This window comes from Hyperolius riggenbachi, chromosome 3 (assembly GCF_040937935.1).
Source record: "Hyperolius riggenbachi isolate aHypRig1 chromosome 3, aHypRig1.pri, whole genome shotgun sequence".
NCBI classification, from domain to species: Eukaryota; Metazoa; Chordata; class Amphibia; order Anura; family Hyperoliidae; genus Hyperolius; species Hyperolius riggenbachi.
This window is the reverse complement of record NC_090648.1, coordinates 364,469,951-364,488,853: the sequence shown is the minus strand read 5'-3', so window position 1 is coordinate 364,488,853 and position 18,903 is coordinate 364,469,951. Positions and strand designations below refer to the sequence as shown.

At 45.5% G+C, this 18,903-nt stretch overlaps 1 protein-coding gene across 1 annotated transcript in view; it reads left to right on the top strand.

Annotated features, from left to right (window-relative positions):
• The window catches only part of ABLIM3 (actin binding LIM protein family member 3), a 345,645-nt gene extending 331,214 nt beyond the window's left edge, over positions 1–14,431 (top strand). Inside the window, exon 22 of the mRNA XM_068277143.1 lies at positions 6,883–14,431. Within this exon, the coding sequence (XP_068133244.1) occupies positions 6,883–6,996 (114 nt within the window). The 3' untranslated portion in view covers positions 6,997–14,431. The remainder of the gene's footprint in view (positions 1–6,882) is intronic.
• The last annotated feature ends 4,472 nt before the right edge of the window (positions 14,432–18,903 follow it).

Genomic DNA, 18,903 nt, shown 5'->3' with positions numbered 1-18,903 from the left:
TGGCTGACGGGCCTCGAGTTGCCGGTACGGCGGGAAAACCTATTGGAGCCTGTGGCTCGGTTCCCCTGGACCGGTCGCGGTCTGCTACCCTCAGGGTTGACCCAACATGGACCGTTCTGGACAGGGCGTTTGCGCCACTGCAGTCGGACGTGGTGTCTGCCGGGACTGCGGACAACGGGCAGTGGGTTGGTTAGGTCAACAGCCAGCCCACGCAGGGTTCCCCTGCTGAGTGGCTGTGGACCTAAGGGAACCCCGCGGGAATCCCTGGACCTGCCCAGCTCCTGACAGACGGCACATGCCCTGCAGTAGTTTGCTACATCCCTGTTCATCCGGGGCCAATAAAACTGGTTCCGAATACCGGCGAGTGTCTTGCGGACCCCTGAGTGCCCTGTCAGAGGATTACCATGTGCGGATTTCAGCACATGTCCCCTGAACGCACTCGGGACCACAAGCCACTTGGTATTCCCGTGGGATCTACCTGTAGGGGGCTGTACAGACTCACTGTACAGTCTCCCACCTTCCCAGTACACCTTGAAAGCGGCCCCGTCTGCGAGGGGCTCAGCGGCTTGCTGCCTGAGCACCTCCAGGCTTGGGTCACTTTGTAGTGCGGCTGAGAATACGGCGCTGTCAGTTTCAGCCAACTGGCTCATGTCACACGAGGCCAGCGGCTGAAAGGTCTCATCCCTGCGGTCAGAGGAGGGGGAGGAGGCCGGAACCCCCTCCACCTGTTCTGAGCTCGGGTTCTGAGCAGTGCAGCTGCGCGGTATTGCTAGCACAGGTACACTGTCAGAATGGCACAGACGGACATTACTCAGATCATCATTGCATGCAGTAATGACATTGACAGGTATAGACATTTTTTCATTACAGACAGGTTGTACAGGAGACTCAGGTACAGTTACAGCATCATCACAACAGACAGTCTGTACCTCAAACTCAGGTGCCTTTGAAGCAGGCACTATTGAACCTGGTACCCTTGAACTGGGCACATTCAACCCACCTCCCCCTGGTGCTCCCCCAAGTGTATAAAGTACCTGGTGGTGGGTGGAGAGTCCGTCTCCTTCCGTGAGCGACAAGGCGGTCGTGGCAGGTTCATAGTAGGACACAAGCTTGCCCAAATCAGTCCCTAGCAACACAGGGACTGGGAGATCCTTCATAACCCCAACAACCCTTTCTTGGACCCCTCCCACTCCCCAATCCAGCTTCACTCTTGCGTGGGCTATGTGGAAAAGGGTGCCCTCTACTCCAGTAAGGGCAAGGGATCGGCTGGAGCTGATGCTCTCCTTTGGCACAAGATGTGAGTGAACTAACGTGATGTCAGCTCCGGTGTCTCGAAATCCGGTGACAACTTTGCCGTTCACTCTAACAAGTTGCTGCTGGTCGGTTCGGTCGCGGATTTCCTGTCCGCGTGCAAACAGGACAAAATCTGATGATCCAGGCTGTGGTTCGCTGGCGGGTTGCCTCTGCTGTGGGTGAGGTGCAGGTGATGCAGATGATCCAGGTGCTGGTGGTGTCTGTCTCCGCTCCGGACAGTCGAATTTCATGTGTCCGGGCTGGCGGCAGTAGTGACAGGTGACCTCTCCAGGCGCTGCAGGCCTGGGTGCAGCAGCTGCGCTGGGTGGCCTCTGTGGCGGACGGCTCACAGGGGCAGGAGGGTCTGCCGAGGTATGGGGCTGACCTCCTCTCCAGCTGGATGGGACAGTTCTGCGGGTATCAGCCACCCGGGTAGTTGCAAAAGTCTCAGCAAGGTCTGCAGCGACAGTGGCTGAAGCCGGCCTGCGTTCTAACACAAACTGTCGTACATCAGCAGGGCAAATGTTCAGAAATTGTTCGAGGACTATCAAGTCCTCCAGGACGCCATAAGACCCTTTGGTGAGGCCTAGTGTCCACTGGCGGAGTGTGGTGAGCAAGCTGCTGACCACATCTCGGTACGAATCAGAAGGCTTTTTCTGCCAGGCCCTGAACTTTTTCCGATAGGCTTCTGGCGTCAGCTGGTACTTAGTAATGATAGCGTCTTTTATAGCAGCATAATCATTATCCTTCTCCGCAGGCAATTCTGCGAAGGCATCAAGCGCTTTGTAGCGCAGCAAAGGTGTCAGATGTCTGGCCCACTGGTCTTGGGACAGACGATACTGACGGCATGCTTTTTCAAAAGACCGCAAAAACAAGTCAATGTCTGTGTCTTTTTCAATATTAGCAAATTTAAACTTTGCACTTACGGGTGGTGCAGCTCCTTCAGCAGGGAGGCTGGGCGGTGAACTCCGGCTGGCCTGTTGCACCTTTGCCATGTTGAGCTCATGCTGTCGTCTCTCCCGCGCCTCTGCGGCATCCCTCTCCGCGTGGCGTTCAGCAGCAGCAGCAGCAGCTTTGCGTTCTGCAGATTGGCGTTCCTCAGCCGCCTTGCGTTCTGCAGATTGGCGCTCCTCACGCATGTACTGCAGGTACTTGTCCAGGTCAGTCTCCATGAGCTTTTGTAATGCCTGCTGCATTACCGGGTCAGCACCCATGGACAGTCCAGTACTGGCCAGTTCCGGGCGAGTACTGTCAGAAACTCTGGGATTGGGGTCCACACTGACATTCTCCGGCGTAACTGTTGATGCAGGGCCCTCAGGATGCACAACCTCTGTACGGTCCGGAGTCTCAGTCTCTGGTTCCCCTCGATTGTCAGATGGGCTGGTATCCACCTCAGCGGACACTCCCGGCTCCCGCAGTTGCTGGGTATCCCATCTGGACAAGTCGGCTATCAGGTCCCGTTTTGTCTTGCGGAGGATGCCAATGCCCCTCTCTTCGCAAAGATTTTCCAGGTCTGCTAGGCACATGTTCTGGTAGTTCCCGGACATTTCCATGCCAAATAAAATAAAACTTTGGGGAAGGGGTACTGGCTACACAGTCTCTCTGTATATATAAAAAATATATTGCCTTCCAGCTACACCAACGAATTAGTTCGTTTCTCGATAGCGCTAGCGCTATCGCAGATACTTTCAGCACAACACAGGTCCCAACCGCTGCCTAACACTGTCACAGGAGCCCTCGTGGCTGACCGCACTTAGCCTTCTAAACGGTGCCAGCGCACAGATCGTGCGAACTCTGGTCGCAGTCAATGCGCAGGAACCGTTAAGAATTAGCCGCAGACAACTCAGAAGGGAGCCTGTGAGACACGGGTGATTACAACGTCACCTACTGGTTCAGAGTAAACTGCCACCACCGCGGTTACTATGGGACCGTGGGGCCCACTAACTGACTGACTAATCCTGCGAATAAAACGGTTAAACACACGATATTCTGTCTAGCCAACAACAAACAAACAGTAGCGTATCTTCAGAGACCCGGGATCATTTCTGTGTGTGCTGATAAGCAGGGTAGCGGAAAGTGAATGACTTGGAGAAAGTCGTTTATTCACGCAATATAAATAATTAATATATACAGACAATTATGAAAATCAACAATTATGAAAACAGTAATAGCCAGTATGAAAAATAAAAGAAGGGAGAAAAAATACTTAGTTGCTGGAAAGATGTCCTTATTGTGGGAAGAATCATAAAGTCCTTGGTTTCAAAGTCCAGAGTTCAGAGTTCAGACCAGGTGGATGCCAGCATATCCTCAAGCTGGCATCTGATGAGTGCAAGATGTTTCAGTGTGGAGGACACAGCCCGCCTGCTGGCTCTGTGCTTTTGATGAAGCTGGTTTGGGGGTGTGGCAATGCCAGCCCCCTCTGAGCTACCAGCAAATGACAGTTCATTCCCTCTGAGAGATTTTAGAGCTAAACTTATGAATTGCTGTAACTCCTGAACCATACACGTTACATTTAGGGGGGTAACAGCTTCATACTTGGAGGAAAATACAGATTAATATGATACCTGACATGGCTAGTGCATCAGATCAGGGTCCTGAGTAGATTCATACCTGGGTGGTAGGGGCCCCGGGCCCCTCTCGACTGGTATCAAGAGATCCAGCATGACCCTACGGATCCAATGATACCGCTCTCATAACCACCCTATTTATTGTATTCTGTAAATGGGCAAAAGATTATATTGTACATTCATTTCTTCCTGCTAAGGCCGGAGTCAGCCTGACTGGAGTCCAGCTGTGTCTGCTTCTTGGCTATGAAAGGCCCTGTTGGCTCCTTCAATTAACATCTGAATGTGAAATCTGCTTAGACAACTGAGTTTACACCTCTGGCTTGATCAGCAGTCACAGGGCCAGTCTTCCTGCCAGCTGCTTGTCACCGTATACCTGATGGATGGGCCATCAGCACAGCTTGAAGCCAGGGACTCTCTGGGCCCAGGCTCATTAGCATATCAAAAGGGCCAACCAGCATTTGGAATGGTGCTCTCTTTGCTAAGAAAAGGACTGCAGACCTCCTACACAATAAATCCAGATTGTACCGATTTGAAGCGCAATCGACGCAGGAATCGAGTGCGATCGTTCTTTTCTTCACGGGCGATTCCAGGACGCGCCTGCGTCCCCGCAATCGTCCGTGACACTCTCACCTTGGGTTTCCTCTAAAGAGGAGCTGTCACCCATACTATCTCAGGAAAAAAAACATGTATATAAAACACGTATATAAGTAGATAAATACTTGCTCTATTTACATAACATGTGTATTGCACTGTCCACATTTTGATTTTAGTGGTTTTTCTGTTGTAAAAAAAAAAAGAGAGAAAATCCTTCTTAGGATATTCCATTTTGACTGTGTCTGTCTTGAAGCCCCCGGGCTGTCATGTGGACCAGTATTTGTGATTTGAAGCCAATCCTGACATAATTTCTGCCCTTACTCTGTCTGTGTATCATTGCCCACCCTCCTCCCAGTCTTCAGACACTCTCACCCAGCTCTGCAGTAGAAAGTGCATTGTCTCAGCATGAGAAATATTGGCCAATCAGAGAGGAACAGAGGTGTGGGAGGGAAAAACGGGAGGGAAAGAGGCTTCAGCCAATTAGGCCTCACTACTTATGTCTGAGGGGAAATGAAAGAAGAAATAAAGAAAACCCAGCATGCCCTGCAACTTCCTTTGTGCTGCATATGTACCAAATAAGAGCGGGAGAGAGAGGGAAACTGGGGAATAATGTTTTACGGAGAAGAAAAGTAAGAGTGATTTTTCATTTTTGGATTGCCTGGTTAGCATCCTTATTACTTGTGTACTAGATAAAAATAAAGAATTGATTTTTGATTTTATGCCTGACAGTTACACTTTAAAGAGAACCTGAGACACAGTTAAAAAAAAAAAAAGTTTTATACATACCTGGGGCTTCCTCCAGCCCCCTTCAGACTGATCGGACCCTTGCCATCCTTCTCTGCTGCCTGGAACATACGCTAGTTGGCCCGGTAACTGTGCAAGTCGGGGAGTACCGCGCATGCACCGCCTGGCATGCACCATCACGCTCCCGACGCCGCCTAGCAGAGGATCCAGGTTTTCAGAGGAGGGCGGCAAGGGACTGATCAGCCTGGAGGGGGCTGGAGGAAGCCCCAGGTATGTTTGAAATTTTTTTTCTTTCTCTGATTCTCTTTAACTGAGTTGCCACCAACTTGAAATCCTAGGCTTTTGTTTTTAATAATATTGTGTGTAATTTACCATGATTTGCAATGAACTAAGTTTTGTGTATTTCCATAAACTAGTGTTGCATTATTCATTTTTATTACCTGGCTTTCTGAATTTGCAAAACTGTCTTCCTGTGTGAAATCAGATGAAGACTGAGTAGCAGTATGTGAACTGCCCAAAATCCACCCCTATCCCTACATCACCCACTCGTAGTAGTCAGGAGGAGCTGGGACAAAACACTAGTCAGTCTTTAGCTGTGAAACACAGAGCTGACCATGCCCACCTCCTCTGCTTCTGCCTGCATATCAACTCTGTGGATAGCGCTTCAGCTCCTTGATACTCACCACTTCCCCAATGTGTTTATTAAAGAAGAAATAAAATCAAGCAAAGAGAAATTATTTCTTATTTCAGGCAGTGTAATGAGATGTAATAAGATGGTTTTTATGAACACACTTGAAGGGTCTAAAAAAGGGTTAAATTCTTCATCACACACTTGTAAGAGCGGAGGTGTTGCAGTGGGAGGAGGTGGGCTGGGTCAGGTGATCTTCTGTGTGCTGGTGAGGGATTTCCCACTCTGTTGGGCCCTCTTCCACTAGCAATCACAAGCGCCAGTGATTGCAATTTTTCATTAATTTTGTTAATGCAATGCAAATGAAAAATCTCAATTGCATATCACTCTTAAAATCGCACCAGAAAGCGATTGCGATTTGTAGATCGAATCACTATAGTAGAAAATACTTTTCATGATTTCTGTGATAAACCCTAGCGATTTGCTATTTTGCCATTCAGCTATGCAGTGGAAAGGGCCCTGAAGGTCCTTTTCCACTAGCAAGCGCGATCACACGTGCAAATCACCTGCGCTTCCGATCGCGCAAGCTGCTTTTTCCACTGTCCTCGTTGACCTGTACCGCCGTCGGGAATGTAGCGCGTTCGCGACAAGAATTGTGCCGGCTGGCGAACGCGATTCAGCAAAAAAGAATCACGAACAAAGCGTAGTAGTGGAAAATGAGCACCGCGTTCTACATGTTATCGCTGTGCTCTAGCGATCGGAAAGACGGTTGCGATCCACATTTTGGATCGGATTGCAGCTAGTGGAAAAGGGCCCGAAGGGCTACTGGGTGTTTCCAGGCAGAAACATTCAACTGGTTTATTGCAAAACATATAAACATACAGTGCAAAAATAGCTGTGTGCAATGCTAGTTAGTGCAAATTTACTATCATATAGGTTAAAAATAAGGTTGAACTATGACTGCCAAAACATTTTGTCAGCTACCAAAATAAATAAATAAATGTAGGTTTGCTGTAGCCAGTAACAATGTCTGTGTTCTGTTTAATGTCTTTGCAGCGCCATCTGTCAGCAGAAGAATTTTATCAGGTGTTTGGGATGACCATAGCAGAATTTGACCGCCTGGCACTATGGAAGAGGAATGAGCTTAAGAAACAAGCCAGGCTTTTCTAACACCACCATGTGCCTCTATATGTACACCTCTATAAATATATTTATAAATATTATATATATATGTAGATCTAATGTATAACTATTACACACAGTATGTATATTGTATTATAGGAAAATCTCCACAGGAATTTGTTTTAAGCCTTTCAGAAGGGGAAGGGACTCTGACCTACTTCTATGCAATGTGTGGCATTCCCTTTTACCGCTGACAAGGCCTGTTCGGTGGAGAGAGATATTTTCAACTCTCGGTTCTATTTTTTAAAACGCTGTTTTTTATGAGCCACTGTTTTGGAGAATTTAGAGACTTCAGTAAATGTGCAACATTCATACTATTACCACGCATCTTCAAAATGTAGCCATGTTGATTTCCCAGAATTCCCTGTGGTGACTAATTGGCTAATAAGTTGAATGTGTGCCACTTGTGTCTGCCAGGGCCCAGCGGTGTCACTGCAGGTTATATCAGAGTAAGGCTAACCCAGGACTCGTGTGGGGAAACAGATTGCGAGTCCGATTCTCTTACTAAAATAGAATCTGTCTCTTTCTACTCACTTGTTTCATCTGTTTGGTACTTAACTCCTGCAGTGTCTGCTATTCACAGTCACTTCTTAATACCTAGGAACCCTTTGATAACTTAGCATTGGTTTGTCTCCTATACAGCAAAGCTTGCCATTTGTTGGAATTAATAAGCCTATCACCTGCGAAATAAAATGTCAGTGTTGTAGAGCAGATTAAAATTATGGAGACATTTTTACTTTATAAATACATGTTAACCTGAAGATCTAATGCCTTTTGGTAAACTGACATGGGCCAAATACACCACATTCTCTAGGGTTAGAGGCGTTTAAAGTGGACCTGAACGCATTCCCGAACTGATCTCTATGTCAGTTCGGGAATGCGACCGCGTTTCTCACATTTTCCACCACGATCCGACGCATGTATGGGCAAGATTGCTCTGCTTGTGCGATTTCCTAAAAAGGAGGGAAAAAAGGGTGGGAAATATTTTGAATTGTTGAATTACATGAAAATTGGCAGCGGCGCAATTCTTTGTATAGGAGCTGAAGTGCATACAAATTCAGCAGCAATGACAATTGCTATCGGAGAGAATCGCCTCACAAACACAGCACTCTAATGAAAACATACCCAAGCATTTTTCACTAGTTTTAATTGCACCTAGCATTTAACCGATTACATCGCAAAACGCACGCGGTGGAAAATAGCCCTAAGTGATTGAGAGTTAAGCGGCTCGGCTGCAGACATCTGCTAGACCTTTTATGGGGCCCATCTAAACCGTTACAGTCTGGCGGGCTATTGCAATATAGTTCAGCATTGGTTTATATTCATCATCCACCTGCAGCATCCTTACCAGCATAATAATGGCTTTCCCCTCAGAGCTCAGAATAATTGTACCTCTTCTGTCCTAGGTGCCTTTTCTGGTGGTCCTGGTTTCCCATAGGCTATTATTAGAATGTGGGCACCTCCAAGCAATCATCAGTGGAAGCCAGGATCACTAGAAACTGAGTATATACCCACAGCTATAATCTCTGAGGCAAGAGCATCAGTGTAGTGAGGAGGGGGCCTCATTTTACTGACCTAATGAAAGAAGCCACTACAGAGTGCAAGATATACTGTATACTGCAGTGCTAAGCTATTTTCACCACCACTTGCTGTAGTCTAGTAAGTGGGTTTTCTCTGTCCGGCTATATTCCTTTCATATCCCATAAGCATACTGTTAATTGTTTACATTAGACAATGATAGGCACACTAGACATAACTATGTGCAGTGGCGTAGCTAAGGAGTTGTGGGCCCCGAAGCAAGTTTTACAATGGGGCCCCCCAAGCACTCTATACATAACGATTGACACGGTGTACCAAAACCTGCCAATGGCAACTACAGTGTCAGAGGTGCAAGAAGGGGATGGGGAGCAGTTTGTTAATGATTACCACTATTCAAAGTATCTATAGAAGTGATTATTATGAGCATAGGACCAATAGAGAGCTAATACTGTGGTTGAGGGAGGGCATTTCGGGGCCCCTCTGGCCCAAGGGCCCCGATGCGGTGGCTACCTCTGCAACCCCTATTGCTACGCCCCTGACTATGTGCTCTCCAATGTGATGCAGAAGATGTCTGTGCTATGTAAATAAATAAGAATAATATGGTCCAGGCAAGCATTGCAAATTCTTGCCTTATTCCAGATGACTTTGTAACCTATCCAAGCAAGGTATGTGGGATCGCTGTGTTCCTTCAGTCATGCCCAGCCCAAAAGTCCTTTAGTAAACCAGCCTTTACATCTGAACGTTGTATGGATCTAAGCACTTAAAGAACAACTGAAGCGAGAGGGATATGGATGCTTTCATATTTATTTCTATTTAAACAATACAAGTTGCCTGGCAGCCTTGCTGATCTATTTGGCTGCAGTAGTGTCTGAATAACACCAGAAACAAGCATGCAGCTAATATTCTCAGATATGACAATAATTTCAGGAACATCTTATCTGCTTCATACTTATTCAGGGTCTATGGCTACAAGTATTAGAGGCAGAGGATCAGCAGCATAGCCAGGACACTGGTATTGCTTAAGGCTACTTGCACACCAAGACTATTGTTAGGTGCTACAATAAGGTCGCATAACGTGCACCTAACGCAAGGCCTGGTGCTCTTCGATGTGGACGTCAGAGTGAGCTGCGTTGTGCAGCTGGCTCTGGCGTCCGTGATGCCGTGATGCGTACTCTTGGACGCATGCGGCATCACGTGGTCCCGCCGGCCAATCGCCACACAGAGCGGCCGGCCGCACCAGGAAGTAAACACTGCACGTCACAACGTGCAGTGAATATTAATTAGTCATGTGCCTGGCAGCTCTCCACTCCTCCCCAACATTACTGAGCATGTGCAAGCAGTCTAACGCGGCTTAAGCCGATGTAACGCTATAGTATGCTGCACTTTCTGAAGAACGTGCAGCGTTTACATGTAACGCAACATGGGCAGTGTGAACAGCCCACTTGTGTTACAGTGCGCCTGTAATGTCTTAGTGTGTAAGCAGCCTAAAGGAAACATCAGGCAAACTTAAAGAAAAAAAAATCAGATCCGCTTAGATGGGGCTTCCTCCAGCTCCTGGAAGCCGATGCGCCTCTTGCTGCAGCTCCACTCCAAGATGGTCTCCCTGGGTGGCCTCCGTAGCAGCTGCCAACCTGGCTAAGGTCACCGGCCAATGCACATGTGTTAACCCAGCCTAATGGTGTGGTTTGCCCATACAATGAGGCATACGGTACTATACAAGTATGCCTCACTTTCAGTATAAATGTCATCATGTTAACGCACTGCATGCAGTGCACTGTTGTCGGTACCCACTGCACCACGATTAATGTGATAGCTTCATAGGACTATTATTGCATTTGCATATGTCCGATACAACATGACAAGATGCAACAGCCATAGTGTGAAAGGGCCCTACGTTTTTTCACTTAGTTTAAATACCCCTAGCTGATCGGACAGTGAAGGGACATCACCACACCTGTCAGTTTGTTCTCTGCTCGTGGCAGTTAGCTCCCAGCTTAGATTGGCAGTACTCTGCATTGTTGTTTAACCTTCACTGACTTACAATAGCGAGGCGCCTTCTTCTCGCAGTACTGCTGTACAGGAAGACAATATAAACACAGATCCAAACATTGGCTAAACATTGAATGAGTTTTCAAATGAATATATTATTGGATAAAAGAGGAGAGCCTACACAGGCAATTTCACATGTTCCTTTGGCCCCATAAGTACAACAAACAAGTAAAGGTAGTGGTTCTCCATTGTTATCAGGTACGCAAAGCTGATGACTTTTTCCCTGCATCTGAAAGAATGTGTGACCCTCCATAATCATTTGCTGCTAATGTTGAGGTATAGAGGAGTGCAGGCTTGTAAGCAGATGGCCACAGGGAATAATGTTCATCATATCACAAGCCTTGTTACCCTGTATATAATGAAGCAGTAGCAATGAGTATGGAAGGTCTGCCTACCTTGCATCCACTGGTAGCAGGCTGCAGGGAGATGAGGAAGCTGCAGAGCCTGAACTATGAAAATAACAGCTTCTGGCTTGGGACTACTATTAGTTTCTTGTGTTCGGCCCAAGTACTATACAGATGTGTCAGTAGCCTATAGGCTAGCAGCATGGTCTGTACAGAGGATGACATCGCACACATCAGAGGGGCAAGCAGGAGAAAAGTGCACTCAGCTAAAATGGTGCAGCCCTCTGGATCTCTCAGTGATGCATCCAAACATGCTAAACGCTAGAAGCTTCAGCCAAGAACCCGCTAGTGTGTGTACAAAGCTTTAGAACCAATACAATTGTTGCTTAGATTTCAGGCATACAATATGGTAGATTAGTATAATCTATATATATCTTAATATAAAAACGAGAAATTATTTTACCTAACCTAAAGGTGAAGATGTCTGCTGAAGATCTTTTAATCTGTTCTGCACACTGCTGGTTTTATGTTTAGATACAATCTGTACAAGGTAAAGGTTTTATGGAACTCTAGTGCTATCTAGTGGATAAAATGGACGCTTGCAAAAAGCCGGCAGTCCTATCTGAAAGGTTAGGTACTCCCTCCTGAAAGCACGGATGTTCCTTGCCAGCCTCCATCAGATGGCTCCTCACACTAGTTTGCTCTCAGACCACCTCCGTTGTACTGTCAGAAGTGAAAGTTAACTTTTTTTCTTTGCAAACCTAGATTTTGGTGCAAAATAGTTTTATGGTTTTTGGGTGTAAGATTGTCTGCAGTAAAAATAAAACGTATTTCCAATGGCTCAAACAAAATATCAAGGAAAATGAGTGATTACTACCATAGATGTCCCATAGAGGGCCTTTTGTGCACAGAAATATATTCCTCAAATGCCCCATATCTGGCTTAATTGTTATTTATACATGCTGTACCTGAATATTGTGAGGGAAAATGAATGTAGGTAAAGTCCACACATTCACATTACATTGTATGTAATATCTTGCACCTTTATTGGTTCTTATAGCACATCTGTTACCATGGTGATAGACCATCCAGATTCTTAGACCATCATAGGATGGGAATCACCCTTAGTAGGTGTGGCTTGTGGAAATGTGGTGGGCTTTGGATGATGATAACATGTTGGACTAGGGTAATGCTAAATATTGTCCCAGTTTTAGTTATTAGACTGTTGAAAGGTATAGTAGGTTAGTGATTATTGTAGAAAAGTACCGTGGTGGCTTCATTGGTGGTGGCCTTGTCTTATGATTATGCGGGGACGGCTAACGTTTCCTGTAATAATGTTGCAATGGATTGTTTCCTTAATGGTTTAAAAAAATAATATATATATATATAAATTGAATAGCTGCTGAAATCACACATGCACGAATGTACTGCTACAGATTTACTAAGAGTTGAGGAGCAGGAGAAAACGGGATCCAGCAAACCTAAAATGCATATTTAACAAAAGTATTTATTGGCTGGTGAAGTCTGCAGCCCTCTCCTGAGTCACATCAGATTAGAGTGGGTTTGCTGAGTTTGCGCTATTACAGTCGTGCGCATCAGACCTAGGAGACCGTTTATTAAAAATATGTGCTGTGAGGACTTAAGAAACTACTATTGTGAGAATTTTTTTTTAATTTAAAATCCATTTGTACACATATTTATAAGAAGTACATTTCTCCCAGAGTAAAATACACTACAAATTATTTTTCTCCTGTTGATTACAGTAGGCAATAACATCTGACAGATCTTACTGGTTTTGGACTAGTCCATCTCCTCACAGGGGATTCACAGTATTTAATTTATCCTTTACAAAAGCACTCTATGGGATGGATGTATACAAAGATGTCTGCCAGCTTCCCTACTTGCTCACACCTATTTTGGCAGTTGGAACTGCGCAACTGCCATTCCGTAAGTGCTTTTGAAAATAAGTAAAACCCTGAGACTCCCCCATGAGGAGATGGACTATTTCAAAAACAGATTTTTACAATCTACTTTGGGTGACAGGGACATGTACAAAAAATACATTTACTGCATTTTACTCTGGGACAAATGTATATTTTGTACACATGCATTTTTAATTTTTTTTGTGTTAGTGGTCCTCTTTTGCCTTACGACCCTAATTTACTATCCTTTCAGCGCCCGTCCATGTTCTGATTTGACCTATGGAAGGGGGTCAGACTTCTTTTTTTTATATATCCCGTCCCTATTTGCTGGGTCACTTAGTTTCTGCAGTGTTCTCATACCATAGTAAATCAGCCCCTACGTAACTGTGTCCAATTCCCTCTACTGTATATTACTGACTGGGAATATCTGAACTGTTTATATTTTCCTTACTAGAGATGGGGGCATTGCGGAGTAGAGCCAAGCTAGCCATACACAGGTTGATGATTTGGCAACTGATCAATCAGTTTATATGACTATAAATCGATCAATGCCCCACTAGCGTAGTACAAAGCTATGCTGATATCCTCCCCCCCCCCTCTTCCTGTCTGCTCAAGGAAAATGTACTGGGTATGTTGGAGTCAGTAAAATTAATTGAATGTGGAAATATCGATCCATGCTTGGCCAGCTTTACTCAGTTATGTCGTTAAAGCAGGATTAAGCGCTATACGTGATGAATATATAAATACATTATTTGGCACCCTCACAATAAGTATACTGTACCTGTAACACCTTTTCCTGTGTCTGTAGCCTGGCACCATGATAAATTCTTTCTTTATATTCATCCTGAGTGAGCATCATTCTTGAGCTCAATTCTGTGTGAGAAATGCAGTCGCTCCAAAATTGCCCCTAAATAGCAATCACTGCAAAAACTACCTTCAGAAATAAGGGACTGCAGGTTCAAACAGGTACATTCTCCTGACTGTGTAATAATTATTTGGGGGGGGGGGGAATGATTGATATACATTTTTATGTAGAATTAGTTGTTTTATTATTTGACAAACAAAGTTTAATCCTGCTTTAAGAGAAGTGGCCATATGCAAAAGCATAAACCTGAGTTTGTATACGTATATCAGGCTGTAAGATGATGCCATAGGAAGTATCATTTTTCACAGGGGGCTATTGATTTTCTAAATTTACTGTGGGAATGTTGCTATTGTTGAGATGTTAGAGATTAGTGGAGGTCTTGATTAGAGTCCTGCAATAAATGCATTGGAGATGAACTGCAGGAAATGGTGGAAACCCTGTGGCTGTCTGTGGTTCTGCGGTGTGTAGAGAACCTGCAGTGACATCACTTCACATGACACAGCACACTGAACAGGTCCAGAGGAGCCCCTAAAACAGCACATGGCGTTTCCTCAACTCTCACCAAATACCCCGAGGCAAGAACCCCAGCCTGGCCAAAACCTGACTCATAAATGTAGACCTTCTCTGCAGCATTTCTTATCTCTGTTTGCCTTGGATTTGTACTCCACATATGTTAACTATTAAAACACAGTTGCGTCTCTCAAGTTGTGTGTTTTTTTGCTTGCACAATAAATATGTAAAGGTTCAGTCTGTACAGAGCTGATATTTCTGTTGTGGGTGTAGGTCTGGGGAATGGCAGCATGTAAGCATTTATATGCAGCTGTTTTCACCAGTCCCTGACCAGGATTGTAAGCTTTCTCCACAGCACTTTACAGTGAACAATAAACAATTCACACTACTCATTATCTTGAAGGAGGCATATGCCCATACAACAACTTGATATTGTGTTCCAATCGATCTTCCGATTTGATAATTTTATGGACCCGGAAGAGAATTTGTGCTGCAACACGTCCAGCCAATCCATCTTTCGATCACTTTCCAGGATTGATCAGACATGCTGGAGAATCTCGCTCACAAGTGCTCGAGTGTGTTGCACCAGTAGCCAGCATTCAATATCGTTATAACCGAAGGACCCCTGGCCTTTGCCCCTTTAAGTATAAAAGGGTTAACCCCCCCCCCCCCCCATGCAGTTTTGCAGTGTGTAGTCTCATCGCCCCACCAGTGCGAGTGACTGTACCACGTGGCACCAGGTATACCGTATATGTTACATCACTACCCTTGCCTGGTGCCAGGTGGTACAGGCCCTCGTGGTGACACCAAACACTGTAGACGGCTAGTAGTCACACCAATGGACAGGTAAGACTTTATTGAGCACTGGCACCTGGAAGAACACTTCATCGCCTGGGGGAGGAGCGGAGCAGGGAGGCGGGGGCGCTAGGCCAATTTTTAATTTATGTTGAAATCGCTCTGCCATGTATGGGCAGGCATATGGACTAATGGGCTTCATGCACCTCAATATTACCAATATCATTTCTCCTCTCATCTTCATAGCACAGCACATACTGATGATTGACTATAGCTGTACAGCGTGTCTGTACAGTGCTTGTGCTTTAAAATGTTGCTGCAACAATACTTTAGGTAAAAAGTGCTGACCACTATGCTGCCCTCATAGGCATAGCTAGAAACCAGGGGGGGCCTCCAATGAACGTACGATGGGAACCCCCCTACAGAGGAGAGCAGGATTTCCTAGTAATAGTGAAGTCCAGTGACACAACCTGTTGTAGCGTTTCCAAGACATACAGTATAATCAGCTGATGCATGATTCAGCCATGCAGAATCCACCTAAAACTGGATCTATGTGGGGTGCACAAAGCCCTTTATGACACACATAGAGCAAGCAAAGCTCAAGAGTTTCTAAGCCTAGGTCGTTTTATCTAAAGTCGAAAAACAGCAACGCGCCAAAGTAAACGGTATTTAAAATGAATACATTGCCTCCTGGTGAGATTATGAAAGAATGGCATTTCAAATAAATATTGTATTTCATGGCAAGGCAGTCTGATGTCATTTACTTGAATCCTGCTGAGGATGTTATGCTGGCTTGCTGCTGAACATCAGGAATACTCTGTTCCAGCACCAAAGGGAGACCCATCTAATGATAGCGTGCAAGTTTCTCAAGGTCAGTATAGGATGGTGCCCCACAAAGTCCAAAATGTTTTCCTTTCCTCTTGACATGTTTCATGATCCAAACATGAGAACTTACAATGGAACCAAAGCAGAAACTAGAATGAGAACTGTATTCATAATAAATGTAACAAGAGCAACAATTTATTGCCATGGAGACCTGTTATTACTCTTCTCAACTATACTCCCTCCCACTACTGTTTTAACATAACATATCTGTGAAAGAGTGCTGTAAAAACAGTGCTGGAGATTTGGGTGCAGCCGAAGCTGCCATAGGCCATAATATGAATTACGGCTATAGCGGCACTCAGTGAGTAATTTGGGCGCCGTCAAAAGACGAGCATAAATTACTACAGAAACACTGTAATTCGGCCGCCATAGCTGAAAGCCAAATTACATCTTTCCCCCACTATCCATGGCGGCTTGGATAGGGAATAGTAATTAACGCTGCTGGGACTTATGTAGGAGCAGAGTAAGCCTTTTATTGGCTTTAACCTGCACCCAAGTCTCCAGGCAGCTGTTTCATAGGTACGCACTGTGAATACATTTGTTACAATGTAAGCTGGCTTTGTTACTTGTTGGTGAAGAGGGGCAGCTAGGGAGCCTGAAGCAAGAGCCTCATATCTGCACCCCCTTGCACAAAATTCGAATTGAATTAGTTGGTGGCTCAGCCATGCTTACCTACTTGGTCCTGATTGGGAGAGGAGGTAAGTGATAGTGCTTTCTTCTGAAAAACGCTTAGGGAGTGATCAAACTAATTCACATTCCACATTAGACCTCCACAACTCTAGACTGTCTGTGCTCCAGAGCAATGAGAAAAACCAACAACCCCTCTCACAGAGGCTGTTTCTTCAGCTGGTTCCCAACAGTTCAGAGGTTCCAGGCCAACTACACCAGGACCTCAAGGTACAGAAACACCGTTTTCCCTCTGCTGTCAAACTCTTGAACTCACTCCACGCCCCCTCCTGCGTTCACCCCTCCCTTTTCCCCCTTAAGCTGCTGTTGCTATTTCCTGGTTGTTGTTATTGATTACACTGTCTCTTGTTTTGATAGCCTGCTTAAACTGACACTTTCTGTAGTCCTGTATATTTCCCAGTATGTGCCAAAACCAATTCAAAAACTGATTCTGACATGGGAGGTGTAACGATCCGCTCAGCTGCCTGCGCAAGCAGGCAGCCTTTTGATCATTATTCAGGTCTGCATGCTGCAGGACTCTGGAAAGAAGACCTTCTGTCAGTTTTGCAGATTGTGCTTGCTGAGGAATTTGCATACGTTGTCATGCAAATTGCCTGGCCACATTCATTGGAGGCGTGTACTATAAGTACTATGTGTGTCCCACAATGCTTCGCTGCTCATAGAGGTTTGTTCCTGCTGGACTTACCTGGAGTGTCAGCCACTGCTATCTTAGTATAGTTAATTCTTGGGGAGTGCTCCTTGCATTCCTAGTTAGTGCAGTCAGTTTGTGTATAATTTGTACTGCCTATTCTGTCCTGTCTTGTCTGTCGCGATTGCGCTGTCACCAGCGGCGGTTGATAGTGAATCGCTCTGTCTTGTTTGGATCGCACTAGCCTCTAGCGGTAGCGGCTGTGGATCCTTCTGATCTAGTTCCTGGAGTGTAAGCTGGAGCAGCGGTTGCTACCAGCTACCTCATCTGATCTGTCTTGTTTAGATCGCACTAGCCGCTAGCGTTAGCGGCTGTGGATCTTTCTGATCTGTGTTCCTGCTTGGATCACACTTGCTCTGGCGGAAGAGCGGTGGATCTTTTCTGCCTAGTTCCTGTTTCTCGTTTGTCTGTCTTGTCTGATACGGGCGCTTGCTGTAGGCTCGATGAGGTAACAGTTAAGCAAGCGTTCACGTTCTTTGTTTCGTGTTTGTCTGTTGATGGTTAGTTAGGCGTGCTTGTCTCTATTGTGCTTATCACGTGGAGACCGCGCATAACCGCGTGCACTGTTGCGAATGAGTGCGGTGTTCGCGGTTAGCTAGCGTTTATTATTTTCCGTATCTTCTCATTGTATGATTTGCTGTGCCTTTGCTATCCTCGTATTCTGTTCTGATCTGCCTTGTGTCACTTCTGGCAATCGCCGTTCTTGGCGGTTGCGTTTCTGTTTCGCACCTGCTGTTGTGTGTGCGCGGTCGCGGGGTGGCGACTAGATTGGCGCACACACATACAACCTGTCCCTTTGCTCGTTCTCATTCGCAATCGCTTCTCTTGCGATTGCGTTCTGCGCTTCGTGCAATTCCTGTCTGGCATTTGTGGAGGTGCAGGGGATTGGTTCCTCTGCGCTCCCCAGCGCCCTCTGCCGACAGGAATTTCCCTCTACTGGTGCTTGCACCAAAAGCTGGGTTCTAGTATCTTGACACGCTTGTGGGGGACCTCCGCAGTGTCAGCGCACATCTTTGTGCGCTGAACACGGAGATATCCCACAATCGTTACAGGAGGAATGGGCAGGGCCAAGCAACAGAACTGGATTGGCCACTTTCAGGGCAGCAGAGTGAAGGAATGGGGTAGAGCTAAGAAGGAAGTAAGATTTATAGTGGATAAGTATGTTTTATCATGTAAATATTGTCCTCTCTAGTGTCAGGCCATATTCTGGAAAATCATGTGTGATGTCACTATGCACTAGGGTTCAGTTGAACTTTAAAGTTTATCCAAGGTGATATGTGACATGGTGAGATAGACATGTATATGTACTGTGCCAAGCATACAAGTGGCTGTGTTCCTTTTCTTATTTTTCTGTCTGAATGAGTTAACCACTCAGGTATGCAAGTGACAGTTTCTCTCCAGTAGCCTAATGACACTCGCTGATAAGGAATTACAGCCATAAAACACTTTTCTGAAAGAGAACATCTTCTGAGTGCAAAGGATAGATAAAAAAGGGTCAGTAGTTCATATATTTTAGCTCTGGGAAACTGTGAAAACTGTATAATTTATATTAGACAATACATTAAACCTTCTTTTTTAGTTTTTAAAAATTAAATAAAACTTTGATTCTAA